The 22735-nt window shown below is 45.2% G+C and overlaps 1 protein-coding gene across 9 annotated transcripts in view; it reads left to right on the forward strand.

Moving 5' to 3' along the window:
• ELP1 (elongator acetyltransferase complex subunit 1) overlaps positions 1-22735 on the forward strand; it is a 116654-nt gene that overhangs the window by 4550 nt on the left and 89369 nt on the right. For all 9 annotated transcript variants that reach the window (XR_012159185.1, XR_012159184.1, XM_073346016.1 and 6 more), the window contains exons 3-12: positions 6255-6407; positions 7717-7798; positions 13668-13748; positions 14127-14212; positions 17644-17743; positions 19125-19215; positions 19753-19876; positions 20986-21079; positions 21876-22106; positions 22484-22654. Coding sequence is in view for 7 of the 9 variants with exons in the window: in XM_073346016.1 (XP_073202117.1) it covers positions 6255-6407; positions 7717-7798; positions 13668-13748; positions 14127-14212; positions 17644-17743; positions 19125-19215; positions 19753-19876; positions 20986-21079; positions 21876-22106; positions 22484-22654 (1213 nt within the window). In the remaining 2 variants the exon portion in view is untranslated. The remainder of the gene's footprint in view (positions 1-6254; positions 6408-7716; positions 7799-13667; positions 13749-14126; positions 14213-17643; positions 17744-19124; positions 19216-19752; positions 19877-20985; positions 21080-21875; positions 22107-22483; positions 22655-22735) is intronic.

The raw sequence follows: 22735 nt of genomic DNA on the forward strand, positions 1-22735 counted from the left end.
TTCGAGGGAGGGGCACCATATTGATTCTGGTCATTAGCCATGACTGCCCTGAGGCTAAGGGTGGGCAGGTGAACTCAACTATGGGGCTATAATGCCCTTTTCCCTGCCTCAAAGGGGGACAGGATGTACTTGCCCCACGACAGGGGAGTAGATGATCTCAGGTATTTAATGTTGTCATTTCAACCCTCAAACTTCCTTTTAAGCAGGGTGGATTTGACACTAGTCAGGAAGACTCAATTTAATCATAGATTTCTACATAAAAGTGCATTCTTGGTGGTGGCTATAACCTTAATACATATTCTTCACAACTCAGAGATAGATGTAAGTTTAATTTTTAGAAGGTACACACTGTACATTTTTAAAGCAATTTATTTTGAAAACTTTTCAGATTCGTTTTCTGATATAGCTGTAAAACTAATGATTGTTTGGTTATTTCATTTACCAAAGGTAATTGAACCAGATATTTTTGAAGTCATTGGGAGGTGAACTATCTCCAGTTCAACAGGTTAATCGTTAATATTTGTAGGATTTTCTTGCCATGCTGTATTAGGAGGAGAACGTCACCAGACAGACATTTAAATTGTTTTATTTAACTAAAACAGCAACTTCGCGTATTCTGGATTTTTTTCTTCAACAGCAAACATAATATTTTAACAAAACAAGCATATGAATTTTTGAATTTAGTTAAACGTTCAAGTTTTTTAAAATCAGGTTTGTTTTTGTAAAAAATTTTTTCATCAATTACCTCTTTTTGTAATCTTCTGATTCTTATCACAAACTTATCTATGGTGGTTTCTGGATGATGGAGGGTTTTTTTCTTTTTGCTACATGGCATACACTGTGGCTATGTAACATACATGATGTGACTGAAACACTATCATTGGCAAATAACACTGAAACTATGGAAAATGATGGTGATCTTGAAGGTGGATAGTCTTCAGAATCCTGTATGTTGAGGATGGATTCTCCTAAACAAAATAAGTCAATACAGTTATTTAATTATTATTACCATTCTGCTCATTTAGTATTACTCATTGCATTCACTGATACTCTGTACTACTTTAAAGGTGAAATTGTAAAAGAAAGATCTGCCTATTTCAGCTATTTATTTTTTTATCACAACTGCATTTAAGATTATAGTATCATAGAGTAACAACTATATTTTTTGCTCAAACATGAGAATTCAAGAATAGTCCAGAAGTAATACAGGCAGTTCTTAAGAAAGAAGTATGAAATTAAAAAGTTTACCAACCTAATGAACATGTCTGAACATGCACGATCTTCAATGCAGTTTCCTCCTGAGAAACATAGAATCATAGAATATCAGGGTTGGAAGGGACCTCAGGAGGTCATCTAGTCCAACTCCCTGCTTAAAGCAGGACCAAGCCCCAACTAAATCATCCCAGCCAGGGCTTTGTCAAGCCTGACCTTGAAAACCTCTAAGGAAGGAGATTCCACCACCTCCGTAGGTAACCCATTCCAGTGCTTCACTACCCTCCTAGTGAAAAAGTTTTTTCTAATATCCAACCTAAACCTCCCCCACTGCAACTTGAGACCATTACTCCTTGTTCTGTCATCTGCTACCACTGAGAACAGTCGAGATCCATCCTCTTTGGAACCCCCTTTCAGGTAGTTGAAAGTAGCTATCAGATCCCCCCTCATTCTTCTCTTCTGCAAACTAAACAATCCCAGTTCTCTCAGCCTCTCCTCATAAGTCATGTGTTCCAGTCCCCTAATCATTTTTGTTGTCCTCCGCTGGATGCTTTCCAGTTTTTCCACATCCTTCTTGTAGTGTGGGGTCCAAAACTGGACACAGTACTCCAAATGTCGAATAGAGGGGAACGATCACGTCCCTCGATCTGCTGGCAGTGCCCCTACTTATACAGCCCCAAATGCCATTAACCTTCTTGGCAACAAGGGCACACTGTTGACTCATATCCAGCTTCTCATCCACTGTAACCCCTAAGTCCTTTTCTGCAGAACTGCTGCCTAGCCATTTGGTCCCTAGTCTGTAGCGGTGCATGGGATTCTTCCTTCCTAAGTGCAGGACTCTGCACTTGTTCTTGTTGAACCTCATCAGATTTCTTTTGGCCCAATCCTCTAATTTGTCTAGGTCCCTCTGTATCCCATTCCTACCCTCCAGCATATCTACCACTCCTCCCAGTTTAGTGTGATCTGCAAACTTGCTGAGGGAGCAATCCACACCATCCTCCAGATCATTAATGAAGATATTGGACAAAACCAGCCCCAGGACCGACCCTTGGGGCATTCCGCTTGATACTGGCTGCCAACTAGAGGTGGAGCCATTGATCATTACCCGTTGAGCCCAACAATCTAGCCAGCTTTCTATCTACTTTATTGTCCATGAATCCAGTCTGTACTACTTTAACTTGCTGGCAAGAATACTGTGGGAGACTGTGTCAAAAGCTTTGCTAAAGTCAAGGAATAACACGTCCACTGCTTTCCCCTCATCCACAGAGGCAGTTATCTCATCATAGAAGGCAATCAGGTTGATCAGGCATGACTTGCCCTTGGTGAATCCATGCTGACTGTACCTGATCACTTTCCTCTCCTCTAAGTGCTTCAGAATTGATTCCTTGAGGACCTGCTCCATGATTTTTCCAGGGACTGAAGTGAGGCTGACTGGTCTGTAGTTCCCCGGATTCTCCTTCTTCCCTTTTTTAAAGATGGGCACTACATTAGCCTTTTTTCCAGTCATCTGGGACCTCCCCTGATGGTTATGAGTTTTCCAAGATAATGGTCAATGGCTCTGCAATCACATCCGCCAACTCCTTTAGCACTCTCGGATGCAGCGCATCTGGCCCCATGGACTTGTGCTTGTCCAGCTTTTCTAAATAGTCCTGAACCACTTCTTTCTCCACAGAGGGCTGGTCACCTCCTCCCCATGCTGTGCTGTCCAGTGCAGCAGTCTGGGAGCTGACCTTGTTTGTGAAGACAGGCAAAAAAAAGCATGGTGTACATTAGCTTTTTCCACATTCTCTGACACTAGGTTGCCTCCCTCATTCAGTAAGGGGCCCACGCTTTCCTTGACCACCACCTTGTTGCTAACGTACCTGAAGAAACCCTTCTTGTTACCTTTCATATCCCTTGCTAGCTGCAACTCCAAGTGTGATTTGGCCTTCCTGATTTTGCTCCTGCATGCCTGAGAAATATTTTTATACTCCTCCCTGGTCATCTGTCCAATCTTCCCCTTCTTGTAAGTTTCTTTTTTGTGTTTAAGATCAGCAAGGATTTCACTGTTAAGCCAAGCTGGTCGCCTGCCACGTTTACTATTCTTTCTACACATCGGGATGGTTTGTTCCTGCACTCTCAATAAGGATTGTTTAAAATACAGCCAGCTCTCCTGGATTCCTTTCCCCGTCATGTTGTTCTCCCAGGGGATCCTGCCCATCAGTTACCTGAGGGAGTCAAAATCTACTTTTCTGAAGTCCAGGGTCCATATTCTGCTGCTCTCCTTCCTTCCTTGTGTTAGGATCCTGAACTCAACCATCTCAGGGTCACTGCCTCCCAGGTTCCCATCCAGTTTTGTTTCCCCTACTAATTCTTCCCGGTTTGTGAGCAGCAGGTCAAGAAGAGCTCTGCCCCTAGTTGGTTTCTTCAGCACTTGCACCAGGAAATTGTCCCCTATACTTTCCAAAAACTTCCTGGATTGTCTGTGTACTGCTGTATTGCTCTCCCAGCAGATACCAGGGTGATTGAACCAGGGCCTGCAATCTAGTAACTTATGTTAGTTGCCGGAAGAAAACCTTGGCTACCTCATCCCCCTGGTCTGGTGGTGTATAGCAGACTCCCACCACGACATCGCCCTTGTTGCTCATACTTCTAAACTTAATCCAGAGACTCTCAGGTTTTTCTGCAGTTTCATACCAGAACGGAAAGAACACGTCTCATGATGTTGTTTCATTCGGGCAACCAGGCCTTGCATTTCTTTGTTGCACTGTTTGCATTTTGCACACATACCTGTCTTACGGACAGGTAGAGGAACTTCATTAAAATATTCCGAAACTGGGTCTCTTTTACGGCCAGCTGACATTATAGGTTTTCCCTTCTAGTGAGAGAATGCTATGGTAGATCTCAAATCAATGAAGGCTACACTCACAAAGACCTCAAGGCTTCTGGAATATGCTGCTCAAACAGTTTCAGTTTTGTTTCTACTGCCCGTCCCTCCCTTCTCACATTTATCTCCAGACTTCTTCTCCTTGTCCAGATCTATTCTGCCCCCAACGATCTTCTATTCATTGAACTTTTTGAAACTGCACTTTCAGAGAGAGGTAAGGGATTGACTCTGTGTACACAAATTTGCAGAGGGACAATAGGGTTGAGGTCTGTTATTTCTAACCTCTATATATTATTGATTGATTTATTTAAAAACATTTTTGCTGTTTAACAAGCTTGTTATCTCTGGAGACACAAATCCACAGTTTGAGAACTGCAAAACTAAGCATCTCTGATGGTATCTTCTAGACTGAGCACTGGGTCCCATTGGGTAGATAGAAAGATTAACCTAAATCTATACAGAAGCCCCTTGAACCCCATAAGATTGGGTCCCTAATCCATGAACTGTTGGAATTTATTTACAAAACTTTTCTTAAACATTACATGAATATATTGTCTCTTACTATAGAATAAGAATTTATAATCCCTATTTCATGATGAGATATCTTTGAGCTATAATGTATCTTAATTAAAACTATCTTTGGGTAGGTTTTTTCCTCCAAAAGCATTTTATCAAAAAAATCAGATTTTTTTAATTTTGTTTTTTAAAAAAATCATAGATTTTTATCCATCCTGCTTTTAAGATCAGTGCTACAGCAGGAAAGAAATTGTAACTGCATCGTCGTGGGTGGTGTTACCCCAAGACGCATTTGGCCAATGTTTTGCAAAACTTGTACAAGCAGTGTTGCGTGCTCGTCCCGCTAGCTACAGCAGCCGTGAACTCGTAGGTAGGACTTGAAAAGGTACAGAAGTTGTCTTGCAGATGAAGATGTAACCCGAATATGGTGTAAATTTCAGTTCCACTCAGAACACAAGGGAAGAGAAGTTTTTCTGTCTTCCTTACGAGCCCTTGCTTTGTGGCAGTGCTTCCTCCGGGAGGGTCTGGGCCCCGTTGTCCCTGGAATCTGTTAGTACTGCACAGATTTCTCTGGGAGGCATGCTGCAGAGCAGCATGAGTCACTTCTCTCCCTTGCTGAGTGCACTCTGTCTGCTGCAGTCCCAGGCTGCAGCTTTTGACCAAGTGACTGAATGCTCTGAAAGCTCGACCCCTCCCATTTTGCTTAAGAGTATGCTTTGCTACTGCCCTGCAGCTAGCTTGCTTCCCCCCGTACTCTATTCTGTAACTCTGTTGATGGAAGAGTTCTCATACTTCCCTGGTGTCAGGTGATGAGGAGGGACACTTCTATAGAATCTCCATGCTGATTCTAGTGACACCGTCAACCTGAAATCTAGTGAGTGACAAAAATCAAGTTAAGTCATTAAATATGCTCGCCCTGCTCTGACATGCGCGCGCACACACACATCACCTGCCAGTATGCATGGTTTTACAGTCACCGTTTTAGGATTTATCATTGCTTTTCTCTCCTCATTTGCTGTGTGAAAGGCCCGCACAGGTCAGGGAAGCTGATTGACTATTTCCGCTGTACAAGTGCAACTGGCGCTAAAAATGTGCTCTCCAGTGTACCTAGTAAAGACGCTAAGGAAGAGGAGAGGAGGCTTTTCTCTAATGTTCTAGCTATAGTATTCTGATGTGTAGTCTGTAAAACCAGCATGTGAAAACATTTCAGTCATGTGTATTTAAGGTGATGCTATCCCTCTGCTGTCTATATGATCCTTCAGAAACATTGGAGCAAATTCAGCAGGAACTTGCACCTTCTTATAGTCCATTTGATATGGGGGGCATAGGGGCCATAAAATGATACTTAATGGGACACGTTCTGTGAAGGAACATTGCCATTTGTTGATTGATCTTTCACCTAAATAATCAGTTTGAAAAGCAATGAAATATTCCAGTGTAACTGAGAATAAAGTCAGGTATTTCCCTGTCTGATGTCTGAGTTGCCTGGCTCAGTGGTGGTGAGTTCTATTAAATCTTACTGCTGCATGTGAGGTAATATTTGTGCTGTATTTCTTGGAGATGTTGGGTGCCTAGAGTGTATAGTTACCCCCCACCCGGATTTGTATAAATCTAAACAAAGTAACATGTCATTTTCTGATTGTCTGTTCTCTCCATCTAGGTGACGAATGAAATTTCCTTGACTGTGGATGGTTTTCTGCCAGAAGATGGAAGTGGCCACATTGTGGGCATTGAAGATCTGCCAGATCAGGAGTGTGTGTGTGTTGCTACGGCAGCTGGAGATGTTATACTGTGCAACCTCAGTACAAAGCAGGTAAGCTGGAAGGTAAAAGGAGAAGTTATAGGCTGCTTCCATTCTTACCCAGGTAGCCTTACTGACTTCTCTGGGGTTTCTTGGGTGTAACTGAGGGCAGAATTTATATAACTTGGAAGTGTTGGTCATCCAGTTAATTCCTTGACAATGAAAAGTAATGAAGCATTGGGAACTATGCCCCTACCCCAATGCCTGCACCGGGAATCCTACTGAAATAAGTTAATTTGTTAACCTCCGAGCAAAATGTTATTTAAAAACAAAGCTGAATTATAAACCTAACATATTTATCAGTTAGTGCAGAACATCTTCAGAGAAAACTAATGTATATTAGAATCATGTTTCTTATGTATAGATCTCATTTAAAGACTAAAAGGTTTACGTTCCATGATTAAAGGTCATAAAACGTAACTGCCAGGCAACATTAATGAGAAACCAGAACCGTTTAGCCCAGGGAATAGCGCAGTGGACTGGGACGTCAGACTTTGTTTGGGGTGGGGTTCTAGTCCATGCTCTGCTATAGATTTGTGTGCGATCTTGGGCAAGTTGCTTAAACTCACTAGTGTCCTATCTATAATGACGCTTCCTGAAGATCTGCTATTGTACTCCAACTGGTGCAGCTGCAAAGGAAGTAGCAGCAAGGGGAGGGCTAGAATAGGCAGGGCAAGCTCCAGGGTTAGGTGACACCCTGACAGCCAGTCTGTGCTGAAACTTGGATAGCTGCTATTTCCATTTCAGCCAACTTTGTTCACATGTGGCATATTTTGCAAATGTCACTCAGACTTTAATAAAAAAAAAAAAGCATATTCTGAAGACTGTGTAAAGTATTGTCATTTTAGTGTATGCAAGATCATGTCCTATAATATGTATTAACAACTTGTCTAATGCGCTAGAGATGATATTTTCTGGCATGAGCACTAGGGTCAGAGTTAAGGTTTAGCTTCTGATCTTGTATGTCTTGGCTTTACAGACTGATGTCTCAGCCTTAACGTTGTTTTAATGCTTACTGTGTTTGCTTGGAATATATTTTGGTGTCTTGAAATTCACTGTGTGTGTACTGAGACTCCTTGTGTGTAAGACTGAGTCATTTTGCAGGTATCTGGAGTTTCCCTTCTCTTCACCAAAACGGATTGGGCCTGTTACCAGAGCACAGCTCTGGCAATCATGAGCAGCCACAGCTAGTGCAATTGTCATCTCCCCGAGCTCCTTGTAAATCAGAACAATACATTGGAGAGACATTCCTTTCTTGCAGTTGCATATGTATCACCCATACATACACGAATACCTCACGCCGCTCATTGCTCTCTTACAGCTCGAATGTGTTGGGAGTGTGGACACTGGTCTGACCACCATGAGCTGGAGTCCTGACCAGGAGCTTGTCCTGCTGGTTACAGGTACAGATGATCGTCTGTTTGTAAACTCTGTTGAGCAAATACAAGATAGTTTAGTATAGCCTTTCATAATTTTTCATAGGGCCAAATTCTGCCCCTTTGCTCACCCTGCACTATGCTTGCGTAATCCAGTTACCTGGCCCTGAACAATTATGACACACACACGTTCTGATTTCAGCAGCTTTACAGATCTCTCTCAAGGAAGTAAAATCTGGTGTTGGATCCAGAAAAGCTGGGATAGGTGTGTTAAATTCCTTGCGACAGCCTTCATAGGAGAAATGGCTTCTCATCCTTTCTATTAGAGGCAATAGCAAAAGATAGTCATAAAGCTGAAGCCCAGAAGGGATCACCCGGTGATCTAGTCTGACCTCCTATATAGCACAAGCCATTAACATCACCCAGCAAAACCCGACAAATGAAATTAGTCTCCTGAGGGTTGTAATATATTGGTCTAAACTAGGGCTGTCAAGCGATTAAAAACATTAATCGCGATTAATCATGCGATTAAAAAACATCCAGCAGTGCATTGTTAAACAATAATAGAATAATATTTAAATAGTTTTGGATGTTTTCTACATTTTCAAATATATTAATTTCAGTTACAATACAGAAAACAAGGTGCACAGTGCTCACTTCATATTTATTTTTGTTGCAAGTACTTGTACTGTAAAAAAACAAATCGTATTTTTCAATTCACCTAAGTACTGTAGTGTAATCTCTTTATTATGAAAGTTGAACTTACAAATGTAGAATTATGTACAAAAAAAACCTGCGTTCAAAAACAAAACAAGGTAAAATTTTAGAGCCTGCAAGTCCACTCAGTCCTTCTTCTTGTTCACCCAGTCGCTGAGACAAACAAGTTTGTTTACATTTGCAGGAGATAATGCTGCCCGCTTCTTGTTTACAATGTCACCTGAAAGTGAGAACAGGCGTTCTCATGGCACTGTTGTAGCTGGTGTCGCAAGATATTTATGTGTTAGCTGCGCTAAAGATTCATATACCCCTTAATGCTTCAACCGCCATTCCATACTGATGATGGGCTGTACTCGATAACAGTCCCAAGCAGTGTGGTCCGATGCATGTTCATTTTCATTATCTGAGTCAGATGCCACTAGAAGAAGATAAATTTTCTCTTTTGGTGGTTCGGGTTCTGTAGTTTCCGCATGTGAGTGTTGCTCTTTTCTGAAAGCACACTCCACACCTCATCTCTCAAGCACTTCTGATTCTTAAACCTTGGATCGAGTGCTGTAGCTTTCTTTAGAAATATCACATTGGTACCTTCTTTGTGTTTTGTGAAATCTGGCGTGAAAGTGTTCTTAAAATGAACAACATGTGCTGGGTCATCATCCAAGACTGCTATATCATGAAATATATGGCAGAAGGTGGGTTAAACAGCCAGGAACATACAGTTCTTCCCCAAGGAGTTCAGTCAGAAATTTAATTAACATATTATTTTTTTAATGAGCGTCATGAGCATGGAAGCTTGTCCTCTGGAATGGTGACCAAAGCATGAAGGGGCATATGAATGTTTAGCATATCTGGCATGTAAATACCTTGCAGTGCTGGCTACAAAAGTGCCATGCAAATGCCTGTTCTCACTTTCTGGTGACATTGTAAATAAGGGCATGGCTACACCTGCAGATGTAGAGCACTGGGAGTTAAACCCGCCTTCAGCGAGCGCAGTAGGGAAAGTGCTGCAGTCTGTCCATGCTGACAGCACACTGGCGTGGCCACATTTGCAGCATTGGGAGCAGTGCATTATGGGCAGCTATCCCAGCATGCAAGTGACTGCGACGTGCTTTTCAAATGGGGGTGGGGTGGAGTGGAGTGTGACGGGAGTGTGTTGTGTGTATGTGGGGGGGGAGAGTGGGTTTTTGGGGTGCTGAGTGTCAGCGAGCTGTCTTGTAAGTTCAGACCCCCCTCCCCCCACCTCTCTCTCACTCACTCAAAGCAATCAGTAAACGTTTGCGTTTTCTCGGAGCTGATAAGCAGCCAGCTTCTCCGAATGGGAGCTTTAAAAGGGCATTTCCTCATTCCTGCATCCGATTTCATGCAACAATGAGAAGAGTGGCTGCTTGACTTAAGGGGATTATGGGACATTTCCGGAGGCTGATCAGAGCGCAGTAAAGCAACACCTCGTTCACACTGGCGCTGCAGCGCTCCAGCGGGGGCGCAGGAAATGTTATTCCACTCGCCGAGGTAGAGTCCCAGCAGTGCTGTGGCTGCAGAGTCAGAGTGCTCTGCATACCTTGCCAGTGTGGACGGGTAGTGAGCTAGTGCGCCTGGGGCTCCTTTAATGCGCTGTAACTCGCAAGTGTAGCCAAGCCTTAACAAGAGGGCAGCATTATCTCCTGTAAATGTAAACAAACTTGTTTGTCTTAGCGATTGGCTGAACAAGAAGTAGGACTGAGTGGACTTGTAGGCACTGAAGTTTTACATTGTTTTGGTTTTGGGTGCAGTTATGTAACAAAAAATTCTACATTTGTAAGTTGCACTTTCACAATAAAGAGTTTGCACTACAGTACTTGTATGAGGTGAATTGAAAAATACTATTTGCTTATTTTTACAGTGCAAATATTTGTAATAAAAAATATACACTTTGATTTCAATTACAACACAGAATACAATATATATGAAAATGTAGAAAAACATCCAAAATATTTAAAAAATTTCAGTTGGTGTTCTATTGTTTAACAGTGCAATTAAAACTGTGATTAATTTTTTTTGAGTTAATTGCATGAGGTAACTGCGATTAATCAAAGCCCTAGTCTAAACTATTGTGTTCCAAAGACAGAACAGGAGGGCGTGAGGTGCCCAAGGTCCCTGGAATGGCAGGGAATTGATTAAGTGACATACACCAAGATAACCCTGGCAAGTGACCCGCATCCCAGGCTGCAGACGAAGGCAAAAAACCCCAAGGTTGCTGCCTATCTGACCTGGGGGGAAAATTTTTCTTGACCCCACATATGGCCTGTTAGACCCTGAGCATGTGAGCAAGAACCAGCGACCTGAGAAAGAGACTTAGTGGCACCTCAAAGCATCAGCCCGTACCAGCCAATGTCCTACCTCCAGCCGTGGCCATCCCTGGTGCTTCAGAGGAAGGAGATGAAAAACCCCAGAATACTTTGTGGGGGGGAGGGGGAGAGAGAATATCCTTTTCTGACCCTGTGGGTGACCAGCTGAAGACCTGAAGCATGAGATTTTTATGACTATCTGACATGGATCAGGAGGGACTCTAAGAGCTACCAGGCCCTGCTATGCAATTCCTCTTGTACATGTCCAGCTTTCTCTCAAAATTAAGTTGTTTGCCTGCACAGCTCCTACTGGGAGACTTCCAGAACCTCACCCCTCTAATGGGTAGAAACCTTCAAATTTCCAGTCTGAATTTGTTCATGGCCAGTTAATATCTTTTTGGTCTTATGCCAATATTGTCCTTTATCTTCGATAGCTCTTCTCCCTCCCTGTTGCCCCCCCCCGATGTATTTATAGAGAGCAGTCACATCCCCTCTCGACCTTTGTTTTGCTGGGCTTAGCAAGCCTAACTCTTCCAGTCTCCCCTCATATGATAGGCCCTCCATTCCCCCGATCACTTATCTGCACCAGTTCCGATTTGAATTCATCTCTCTTGAACGTGGGTGATCAGAATTGTACGGGCTCCAGATGAGGTCTTACCAGTGCCTTGTAAAATGGCATTACTACTTCCCTCTCTCTCTCTCGAATATGTCCTGCCTGATGCATCATAGCATCATATTTGCCTCTTTTGTAACTGCATTACATTGTCATCCTATTATCGACCAACACACCAAGGTCTCTTTCCTTTTCTGTCACTTAGAATCATAGAATATCAGTGTTAGAAGGGACCTCAGGAGGTCATTTAGTCCAACCCCCTGCTCAAAGCAGGACCGACCCCAACTAAATCATCCCAGCCAGGGCTTTGTCAAGCCTGACCTTAAAAACCTCGAAGGAAGGAGATTCCACCACCTCCGTAGGTAACGTATTCCAGTGCTTCACCACCCTCCTAGTGAAAAAGTTTTTCCTAATATCCAACGTAAACCTCCTTCACTGCAACTTGAGACCATTACTCCTTGTTCTGTCATCAGCTACCACTGAGAACAGTCTAGATCCATCCTCTTTGGAACCCCCTTTCAGGCAGCTGAAAGCAGCTATCAAAACCCCCCTCATTCTTCTCTTCTGCAGACTAAACAATCCCAGTTCCCTCAGCCTCTCCTCATAAGTTATGTGTTCCAGTCCCCTAATCATTTTTGTTGCCCTCCACTGTACGCTTTCCAATTTTTCCACATCCTTCTTGTAGTGTGGGGCCCAAAACTGGACACAGTACTCCAGATGAGGCCTCACCAATGTCAAATAGAGGGGAAAGATCACGTCCCTCGATCTGCTGGCAATGCCCCTACTTATACATCCCAAAGTGCCATTGGCCTTCTTGGCAAGAAGGGCACTCTGTTGACTCATATCCAGCTTCTCGTCCACTGTAACCCGTAGGTCCTTTTCCGCAGAACTGCTGCCTAGCCATTCGGTCCCTAGTCTGTAGCGGTGCATAGGATTCTTCCTTCCTAAGTGCAGGACCCTGCACTTGTCCTTGTTGAACCCCATCAGATTTCTTTTGGCCCAATCCTCTAATTTGTCTAGGGCCCTCTGTATCTTATCCCTACCCTCCAGCATATCTACCTCTCCTCCCAGTTTAGTGTCATCTGCAAACTTGCTGAGGGTGCAATCCACGCCATCCTCCAGATCATTTATGAAGATACTGAACAAAACCGGCCCCAGGACCGACCCTTGGGGCACTCCACTTGATACCGGCTGCCAACTAGAGGTGGAGCCATTGATCACTACCCGTTGAGCCTGACAATCTAGCCAACTTTCTATCCACCTTTATAGTCCATTCATCCAGCCCATACTTCTTTAACTTGCTGTAGGTGGAAGAGAGAGAGTCTCTCCCTTTTATCATGTCCTTTCTTTCCTCTTGGCTCTTCTCCCTCTCTTCTCCCCCACCCCCTGCCCTCCTCAGAGTCAGGTGGGCATTACCCCATCACAGTCCCAAACTGCCCAAAGGAAGGGGATGACTTTCTCTAGGGTTTAATAGATTGTTTTGTTGCTGCCTAAGCCAGTATCCATTGTTCCTGTGAGGCTGGGCTGGGTTTATCCCATCCATGCCCTGACGAGGTGTGAACTCCAAGAACAGAGAGGCAGAGTTTTTTCCTGGGCTTGCTTTAAGCCATAAGGATACATATTCAGCCTCGTAACTATATACATGAAATTATAACCTGTAACCTTATTATAACATTACTGTTACAACCATGCTCAGTGCATGATCAGCCTTCTGAAGAAACCCAACATGACAAACTTTGCATTGGATACCACGCAATCATTTTACAAAGATGAACATGCGGGGGTGTATGGTGTTCCCCCAAGGTACAGAGCGTCACAATAGGACTCATTAAAAAGATAAACATGACTTCGTGCGGAGGTGAAATAACACTGAGATTTTACAATTGTAATTGTAGAGGTAAGAAATTCAATACATTTGCTGTGTTTTTCACTAGATTTTTGGATGTTACTGCATTGAATTTGTGGTTTTGCTTTAAGACCTTTTCTACTTATAGGAATCACTGTCAACTTAAAACCTACTCAGTTTCAAAGCTGAATTCAAGGTAGTGTTCAAGAACTGCTTGCCTCTGAGTCTCCCTGCCAATTTTTGTGGCTTTACAATCATATTTTCCTGTTGTTGGGAGTGATTTTTTTTCCTCTGCTTTTGCTATGTGACAAACAGGGAAACTGAATTCAACCTTCTCTCTTGCACTGGAGAATACCACACATGTAATTTTTAATCCTGGCTCGTCTGTTTACAATGCAGGTCAGCAAACTCTTATTATGATGACAAAGGACTTTGAACCAATTACTGAAAGGGAGATCCACCAGGATGACTTTGGGGAAGGTGAGTTGTTGCAGTGAATACAGACACTCAAAAGTATTTCATTGTTCTCTCATAATAATGAATGAAATGAACGAACAGCATGAACTCTGCCCAGGAGGCAGCAGGATACTACTGTCAGGTTAGTAAATTGCAGCTGAGTGTCAATATTTTCTTGGCAGCAAAGGCGCTAAATGTGTCAAACCTGCTGGAAAGTTACCCAGCTGCTGCAGTGCTGTTAGCCACATGTATCTCTAGGAAATGCATCCCATAGAATAGCTCTAACAGCTTATCCTGCACAATAGGCTAGGAAGGTGATGCTGCCTTGAGGTTCTATTTGTCTGTCAAACTGCATGGTACCATTTTGTAAGTCTTCAGATATTGCAATTCTCTCTCCTGTAGGAAAGTTCATCACTGTTGGTTGGGGTAAAAAGGAGACACAGTTCCATGGATCAGAGGGCAAACAGGCAGCTCATCGCAAGCAAACGGTACTGCACTGACATATGAGGTCTCCATGTTGCCCAGAGGGACAGCTATACAGAGAGAGCTATTGTCTTTCCCTCCATGCTATGCAGAGAAATGATGCTCACACTCTCCTGCTTCTTCCCTGACATTATGTCCCTATTTATCACCTAATTTGTTCACTGTTCACTTGATTTAAGTCAAATACTTCCCCCCTCTCTACTTCAGTAATGCAGGGTTGAATGGCTGCTCACTCAGCACCTGACGGGTTCGGAGTGGTTTTCAAACACAACAGGCAACGCAGGTGGTGCTGCCTGGAGTGCAATTTGCCCAGTGCTTCCTGTTATAAGACCCTGTTTTCGGTTGCTTGCATCTTTGCCAAACTTTAACTGTTTGCATTGAAACTTTCACGCCAGATGTCTGTCACAGGATTTTTTTTTTTAAAGTTTCACCTAAAATGGTTCAACTGTTTTTCTGAGAATGAGATTGGAGAGGAATATTTTGTTTTACCCAAGTTTTTTAAAAGTACTTACTGCTGTTTCATTGGCAAACGATAGCATCCCCAAACTTTGGGGCATAGACTTTGAAAATATGGCAAGGCCTGTGCCTTTTGCTGTTTCCATAAAAATTCACCAAAATTGGTCAAGTTATAAGCCTTCAGGAAGTATTTCATACTTGTTAAAGTGCAGCAGCTAAATTCTCTGAAGATCCTGTCTGCACTGAGCATTCTCTGTCCCCTCATAGCTCCTACATGGCAACTGGACTGCACATACACCATCCCAGGCTTCAGGGGCTGAGCAGGACTTTCCCTACAATTGCTGTCCCTGGCTGCATGGGGCTTTTGTGGCACCGGGCACCAGAGCTGAGAGCAGGGATATTGTGTCTTGTGCACACAGTGACCCTTTGCTGGGGCCCAGGGCGTGTGGAGGAGGAAGCAACCTGACTTGAGCACAGAGGATCAAGAGCTGGGTCGGGAGGGAGTAGATTGGGACAAGAAGCCAATGCAAGGATGGGGAGGTGGGGAAGTCTGACATAGGGCAAGGAGTTGGGAGTGCCTTAAACTGGTTGGGCAAGGAGACTGAGACAAGGTGCCAGGGGGAATAGACTGGAGCTAGCATGAAGGGAAGTCTGTGACTGGTTTGGGGTGCCCCCAGGGGGAAGTGAGGACTGGTTGGGCAAGGAGACTGGGCCTGGAATGTGGAACGTGGGGAGCAGTGGAGACTGGCATTGGGACTAGGAGACAGATTGGAGAGTACAGGGCAGGAAGGGGGTCAGGCTTTGGGGGAAATGGGCAGAAAGGTCTTTGCCCACTAGAGCATGCTCCCCTCCTGAGCCCGGAATGAAGCCCAGGGTCTCTGAGACTCATCATTCCTCAGCTGTCAGAAAATATCTGTGAAACCCATTGGCAAAGTGTCTCATCCCCCTCTAGTGGCTGGTCCCAGTGGCAGATGACAACCTACTACAGTAGAAGCTCAGAGTTACGAACACCTCAGGAATGGAGGTTGTTTGTAACTCTGAAATGTTCGTAACTCTGAACAGAAGGTTATGGTTGTTCTTTCAACAGTTTACCACTGAACATTAACTTAATACAGCTTTGAAAGTTTACTATGCAGAAGAAAAATGCTGCTTTCCCTTTATTTTTTTAATAGTTTATTTAACACGGTACTGTACTGTATTTGCTCTGTGTATGTGTGTCTCTGCTGCTGTCTGATTGCTTAATTCTGGTTCCAAATGAGGTGTGTGGTTGGCTGATCAGTTGGTAACTCTGGTGTTCATGACAGGTTTCAGAGGAACAGCCGTGTTAGTCTGTATTCGCAAAAAGAAAAGGAGGACTTGTGGCACCTTTCACGAAAGCTCATGCTCAAATAAATTGGTTAGTCTCTAAGGTGCCACAAGTCCTCCTTTTCTTTCTGGTGTTCATAACTCTGAGATTCTACTCTACTGCTAACAGTTACTCAGCTTACGTGGCAGAGGTCTATGCCTTGGGTCTATGGTTCCAGCCCTGCTGATAGCCTGGATGGGTGTCAAATTCAGAGAGATGTCACATGGTGGAATCTTTTTTTGCCGTTTACTTTTTTAAATCCTAGGAAATAACACAAACAAAATTAAGTTAAAGAAACGCTACGATGGCAAAGTCAAGCACTCAATAGTTATGCAAAGCCAGAATGAAGGATACTTGTACAGCCTTAACTCTGTTCCCTTGTGTGTCTACATTATGATAGGTTTCAGAGTAGCAGCCGTGTTAGTCTGTATTCGCAAAAAGAAAAGGAGTACTTGTGGCACCTTAGAGACTAACCATAAGCTTTCGTGAGCATGCATCCGATGAAGTGAGCTGTAGCTCCTTTTCTTTTTACATTATGATCACGGACAGTTTTTTTCCATAGGACCCCTGCCTTGTTCAGCGTACAGGGTGGACACTGGTGACTTAATGAGAGTTAGTCAATATTTTATTTTAGCCACATAATTCAGTGTGTCCCCCATGCCTTATTATTTTTCACACTGTTTGAACTCTGCTATGAAGATAGAATTCTGAATTTCCTCATGGGCTCTTCTCTGGCACTTCATCAGCGAAGTGTGAGCGCTTCCCAAACATTAACAAATGTGTCTTCACAGCACCCCTGTGAGATGTGCAGTGTTATTGGAAATTGAGGCACAGATTAAAGCCAAAATTTTCAAAAGATTCCACTAATTTTGGATGCCCAAGTTGAGACACCTGGGGCATGATTTTTCAGCGTATGTGCTATTGTATAGTGCCTCATATGTTCACAGCACAGCTCCCGTTGACCTGAGTAGCAGCTGTGAGCGCTCAGCATTTCTGCAGATCAGACCCCAGGGTCTCAAGTTCAGGGTCCCAGGAAACAAGGAGCACACAGTTAGTGATCCATCACCTCTGAATGTGTTGCTGTTAGTGCCTTGCCCGGCATCGCACAAGAACCCCATGGCAGAGGGAGGGATAGAATCCTGTTCTCCAGTCTGGCATTCAGCTGTTCTAACCAGAAGACCAGCCTCTCTCTTTCTGCAGTTCCCTGTCTAATTCACCGCACACCTTCAAACTTCTGCAACCCATCAGACAGGGTCCCACAGACAACAGCCCCCTTTACTACACAGCCCTGGTTCATCCCTAGAGCAAAGTCTGTCCTGTGCACTGAAAAAGTGAGAAGACCTGTGACTAAAATGGATGTGATTGTCATTAAAGGCTGTATCATAATGCAGGCGCACAAGGGGGCCAAATTAAGGTTGCATGGGCAGTCTTATTACTGGCATTTCCTAACTGTTGAGTGTTTAACTTTGCCACCTTAACATTCTTTTAACACTGTTTTTGTTGTTGTAATAAACTACATAATGGACTCTTGCAAAGGGTAGGGGCAGCCAATAGCTTTCTGTAGTCAAAGGCCATTCCAGCAGCAGCCATTTCAGACTTACACCTGATCCTTTGGTTTTTCCTGTAAAACTTCAGGAAGTGCCACCTGCTTCATCCTCTGATGATGGCCGACCCCGAGTCACCTGGAGAGGAGATGGGCAGTTTGTAGCAGTGAGCGCTATTTGTCCACAGACAGGTATGGGATTAACTGATGTAGAAAATCTGCCCAGCCCCAAATTGAAGTATTTACCTATGCTGGTGTGGGAGGCTATCAGTTTATCAAGCTGGCAAAGCTGCCTTACTTTGTCATATTTAGTAATTGGCAATTAAAGAAAAAAGTGGAAGGTTTTTCCTTCCATTTTGGGCCTGGTTTTCAGTATAGATGGGTCTGAGTAAAACTCTGGACCTGAAATGCCCCTGTGCAGGGAAACGGGCCTAGATTCTAACTTCACAGCTCTGCTCTTTCTCACTTTCCATTGACCTAATTGTCTGTCTCTCAGGCCTGGATTCAGAGATTAGCCAAGGTAAGAATTGGTGTGATGGCTATTGCACAAGGAGGGTGGTAGTTTCTGCCGCATCCTGGAAAGCAAAGCAGTGGCTAGAATTGCTGGTGTGTTTTATTTCTCCCTCTCACTCCTCCCTGTCTCAGGCTAGGAGCAAACTTTTGAAACCATGCTCTTCTGAAAGCAAACCTTTCCAGACTGCTCCTCCTGCCCATTAGAAACACCCAGCTTATGTGGCTTTTGCCTTGGTTTCCAAACGTATTGGGGAGTAAGTAACTTGCTATCACTAACTGATACTTCACTTGTTCTGATCGAAACTTCGGGTGCTGGGTTCTGGCAGATAGCTGTGATTGTAACTCAGTGTTATGTCCCTACCCAGTTGGGGTGCCAACAGAACGTCCTAGCTTATAGAACCAAAGGGTGCAAGTTAGGCTGTCCTCTGCAGGGCCAGACCCGAGCCTTTCCCATTTGTTATCTGGGGCATTCTGTCAGAACATGAAACTGCTACCAGAGAAGCTGGTCTTCCAAACAGTTTGGATTTTGACCCTCATTTATTTCAAGTGTCAGCTGGGCCCCTGTTCTCATTCAGGACCATGCACGGAAGGAGTTAATGTCGCGCATCAAGCAGTCTTTTAATTGTGGCTGGGCCAAAACTGTTCAGCGCATCTCAGAATGCAAAAGAAGTTGTTTTTGGAATCTGAACTCTCAGAAATGGAAGGACATGTGAAACTCAGAGTTGATTGGGAAGTTTGAATATAGAATGCACATGAGAAACTCCAAGCAGAAAAGAGTTATTTTCTGACGCTTTAAGCAGGAGAATGGTCACAATCAAATTGTCCAACTTTGTGCAAAATCATGCACAGCTGTGTCATAATTGTGAGTTGCACAGCAATTCCAGTGAGCCTGTCCGCAGCTGCCATTATCTGTGAGGGGTGCCCATACTTTGCATTTGTGCTCTGGGTCTTCATGAAGAAGTTGTCCCTTTCCACCCGCACCTCACCCCACCAAAAGCAGAGTACGCTTCTCCTGAGTTTCCTGTCTCTCTCTCCCCACCCCACCCCTTGTCTCGTGTAGGAGCCCGGAAGGTCAGAGTGTGGAGCAGGGAGCTGGTCTTACAGTCGACAAGTGAGCCTATCCCAGGACTAGAACAAGCACTGGCGTGGAAGTGAGTAATGAGCAGCGTGTGTTCCTGGTGGATGGGGCTGGGTTTTGTTCACTGGCTGAGGTGTTTCCTCAACATCTGTCAGAGCCTGAAGGATCCTTTCCCTCCTTTGTTTTCGTGCTTTGAGCTTCCCTCCTTCTAGTCAAACATGTAAAGAGGAAGAGCCGTTTAGAGCCAATCATTCCTGTTTCCCAGGGCAGCTCCCCCTTCCACTCAGGAGGTGAGGCCAGAGCTGGTAGGAGAGGTTAGGCTCTATGTATGGTCTTATAGCAACACCTCACCAGGCTGGCTCAGCTTTGGGAGGGACAGCAGCACTTATCCTCTCCTGTATTAATATTATTTCTACAGGGGTGTTGTGAACCCGGAGTAAGGTCTGCATGGCGGTGCAAGAGCTTTGGCTGGAGGCCTGATAACAGCACATGCTCTGGTCCTCCTTTGGTTTGTGTGCTACTGGGCAAGGGCAAGCAGCTAGATGTGTTCTTTGCCTTAAATTTGCAATCAGTTGTGGTCACTCATGCTTACCCTTGCATTTGTTTTAAGGCCCTCTGGAAGCCTGATAGCATCCACACAGGAGAAACCCAACAAACATGATGTTGTCTTCTTTGAGAAAAATGGTCTCCTTCATGGGGAATTCACCCTCCCATTTCAGAAAGGCCAAGCCAAGGTAGGTGAGGGGTCCAGGCTGTCGCCCTCCTGTGTATGCAGTGCTTGCTGCTACTTGGTGTGGAGACCTGTCTGCTGGGGTCTGCTGAACATGAAGGGTTGTGGTCAGTGGTCAGTAGTGACGGGCCCAGATCTGAGTAACCCCAAATCTAGAGTAACCTGGATCCAGACTTCAAATTAGTTGCTAGTTCTCATCTTGATAGTGATCTGAATCTAAACTGCAGATCCAGATTTGTGTCTAGGTCTGATCTCTGCAGACTGGGCCCATCGTTGCCTTTAGTCACTGACAGACTTTAGTCTCTACAGAAAGAGACAGGAGGTAGGAAGCACCAAATTGTGACTCTTTACAAGAGCGGTTGGGTGAAAGAGTCCCTTGTAGTATGCACGGGCCCAGCTCAGGAGTGCTGGGCTACAGGTGGCCCTGTTGACTCCAGCTGGGCACTCAGCACCCTGGGAAATTCAGATTTCTTTAAAATCAGGCTCTTATCTATCTCTTGGTCACAAAGTACCTAGGAGCAAGAGCAGAACCATTGGCTCAACCCATCTCCCACTGAAGACAGTGTATTTTTTTAAGTGCGTTCCCTACTGAGGAGACAGCAGCCCCTCAAGAGGCTCTAGCATTTGATCACCAGGATCTTCTGGAGACAACACTTCCAGCCTCTGGACGGTCTCGCCCCAGCTGGGGAGAAGGCTCTATTTCAGCCACACCACTGTGCCTTGTAGCTGGGGTGGGGTTGCAGGTGATGCATGGGAAAGAGCAGGATCTAAAATACGGCAGAGCACGACTGTTGTGTGAATGGAGAGTGTGTGACTCCTCAGTGGGCTTGTTTAAGCTGTTCCCTCCCGCAGGCACTGTGCAGAGTGTATAAGAGGTTCTACTTAATTCCCCCCTTAGTTTCCTAAGACAGGGCTGGGGTCTACCATCTTCACATCATGCCTGGGGGATTTCCTGGCATAAGCTTTGTAATATTTTACTGCTTTCTAGTCACTGCAATGGTGTGCTCACTTGTGTGCTGTCTGGGCAAGGGTGGAGCCAACTAACATTTTTAACCTTGAGTGGTCTGCCTCGTATAGGGGCAGAAACACCAATGAGAGACTCTGTCCCATCAGGTTAACGAGCTGCTTTGGAACTTAGACTCTACCATCCTGGCAGTTTGGCTGGAAGATCTTAAGAAAGAAAAGAACTCCGGGACAAACACCTATGGTAAGAATACTTGCAGTGCCCTGACTGCCCCGAAGTGCACGTTAATTAGGAGGTGTGGGGAGGCAATATGCCAGAAGACATGGGGAGATTCTGCTCAGTGTTTTGAGGTGCCTGTGCAAGGTCAGGAGAAACGGCCCTGGTTCACTAGATTTTGCTCACGGGCATTGTCTGGGCCAGCTGCTCTGGAAGCAATGCCAAACCTCACTGCCCATCAGTGGGCTTCTGAAACATCTACACCAGTGACTGAGGATCCCAGCCCTTAAAGCTGATGTCCCCTTTGGGGAAAGGTCTTTTGCAGGGAAGAGGAGGAGCACAGAATTTTTAGGTTCTTTTTAGCAAATTTTTGAGCTCAGGGTTGCTTTGTGCTGGGTGCTTCACAGACACAGTAGGAGACTGCCCCTGCCCCAAAGAGCTCACTATCTTAATAGGCAAGGTAGAGGATGGGAGACAGGAGGGGTGGTTATCCCCCTGTACTGAGAGCAAAGTGACTGGGCCCTAGTCACATAGGGAGTCTGGCAGGACAGGGATTGAACCGGGATCTTTTGTGTCCAGTGTAGTGTGTTAACCCCAAAGCTAGTCTTCCTCCCTGGAGCAGAGGGTGACTGAAGGTTAGACAGGCTGAAGGGCTGCTGAAATAATCTTTGGTGGCGGCCATGACAGAGATAGGGCCCGAACATTCAGCTAAAACCGCTGGATCCCCCCAAGCTGTGAGTGGGAAAGGTCCGGCAGGGTGCCAGCTGTGACCTTACTGCCCCAGCCCCCATGCAATGCGTAATGATGACATTTCTCTGTGTAGTTCAGCTCTGGACAGTGGGGAACTATCACTGGTACCTGAAGCAGAGCCTGCATTTTGGCAGCGCTGAGAAAAGCCAGCTCGTGTCACTGCGGTGGGACCCTGAGATCCCACGTCGACTGCACGCTCTCTGCAGGGGGTGGCACGCCCTCTGCTACGACTGGCACTGGAGCACCGACCGCAGCACTGGGGAGGAGAGCCGCCTTGTGGCCAGCGTGGCCGTTATTGATGGAGGTGACTGCTGGAGACCAAGTCAGTGACGGGGGGATGTGTTAAACATTGGTGTGTCCGCTGTTTAGCAGGTCTGTCTGTCTGGGGCATTGCAGTGCTGGAGTGCTGCTTCTCTCACTGAGGGACATGATAAAAGACCCTAGTGTGAGGGAGAGCTCCCTCCTTCAGGGCTAAATCCAAAGCCCCTCAGAGTCCATGGGAGTTGAATTAATGGGCTTTCAATCAGGGCCTCCGTGAGCAGAGCAGCCCTTCGTTGTACCCCTCCCCACGCTCCAAGCCGCCTCTTCCGCTGGCAGTATTGCTGTGCCTGTTGCAGTCCGGGTCAGAGCTGGAGCTGCAGTCGTGGGATGGTTCACAGCCTGAGCTTCCTGTTTTCTCAGATAAGGTGCTAGTAACGGCCTTCCAGCATTCTGTGCTGCCTCCGCCCATGTGCACATTCCAGCTCCAGCTCCAGCAGGCGGTGAACCAGGTCGCATTCCACCCAGACCCCGCAAAGAGCGCAGACCTTGCTGTCCTCGACGCCAGCAACAGGATCTCCATTTACAGAGTCGGTGTGTGGTTTCTCTTTCTCTCAGTTCCTGGGTTTGCTGCACCTCTGCTCTCTCCATGGTCTTCTCAAGCGTGCCCTTTCA

Source organism: Lepidochelys kempii, chromosome 5 (assembly GCF_965140265.1).
Source record: "Lepidochelys kempii isolate rLepKem1 chromosome 5, rLepKem1.hap2, whole genome shotgun sequence".
Taxonomy (NCBI): domain Eukaryota; kingdom Metazoa; phylum Chordata; order Testudines; family Cheloniidae; genus Lepidochelys; species Lepidochelys kempii.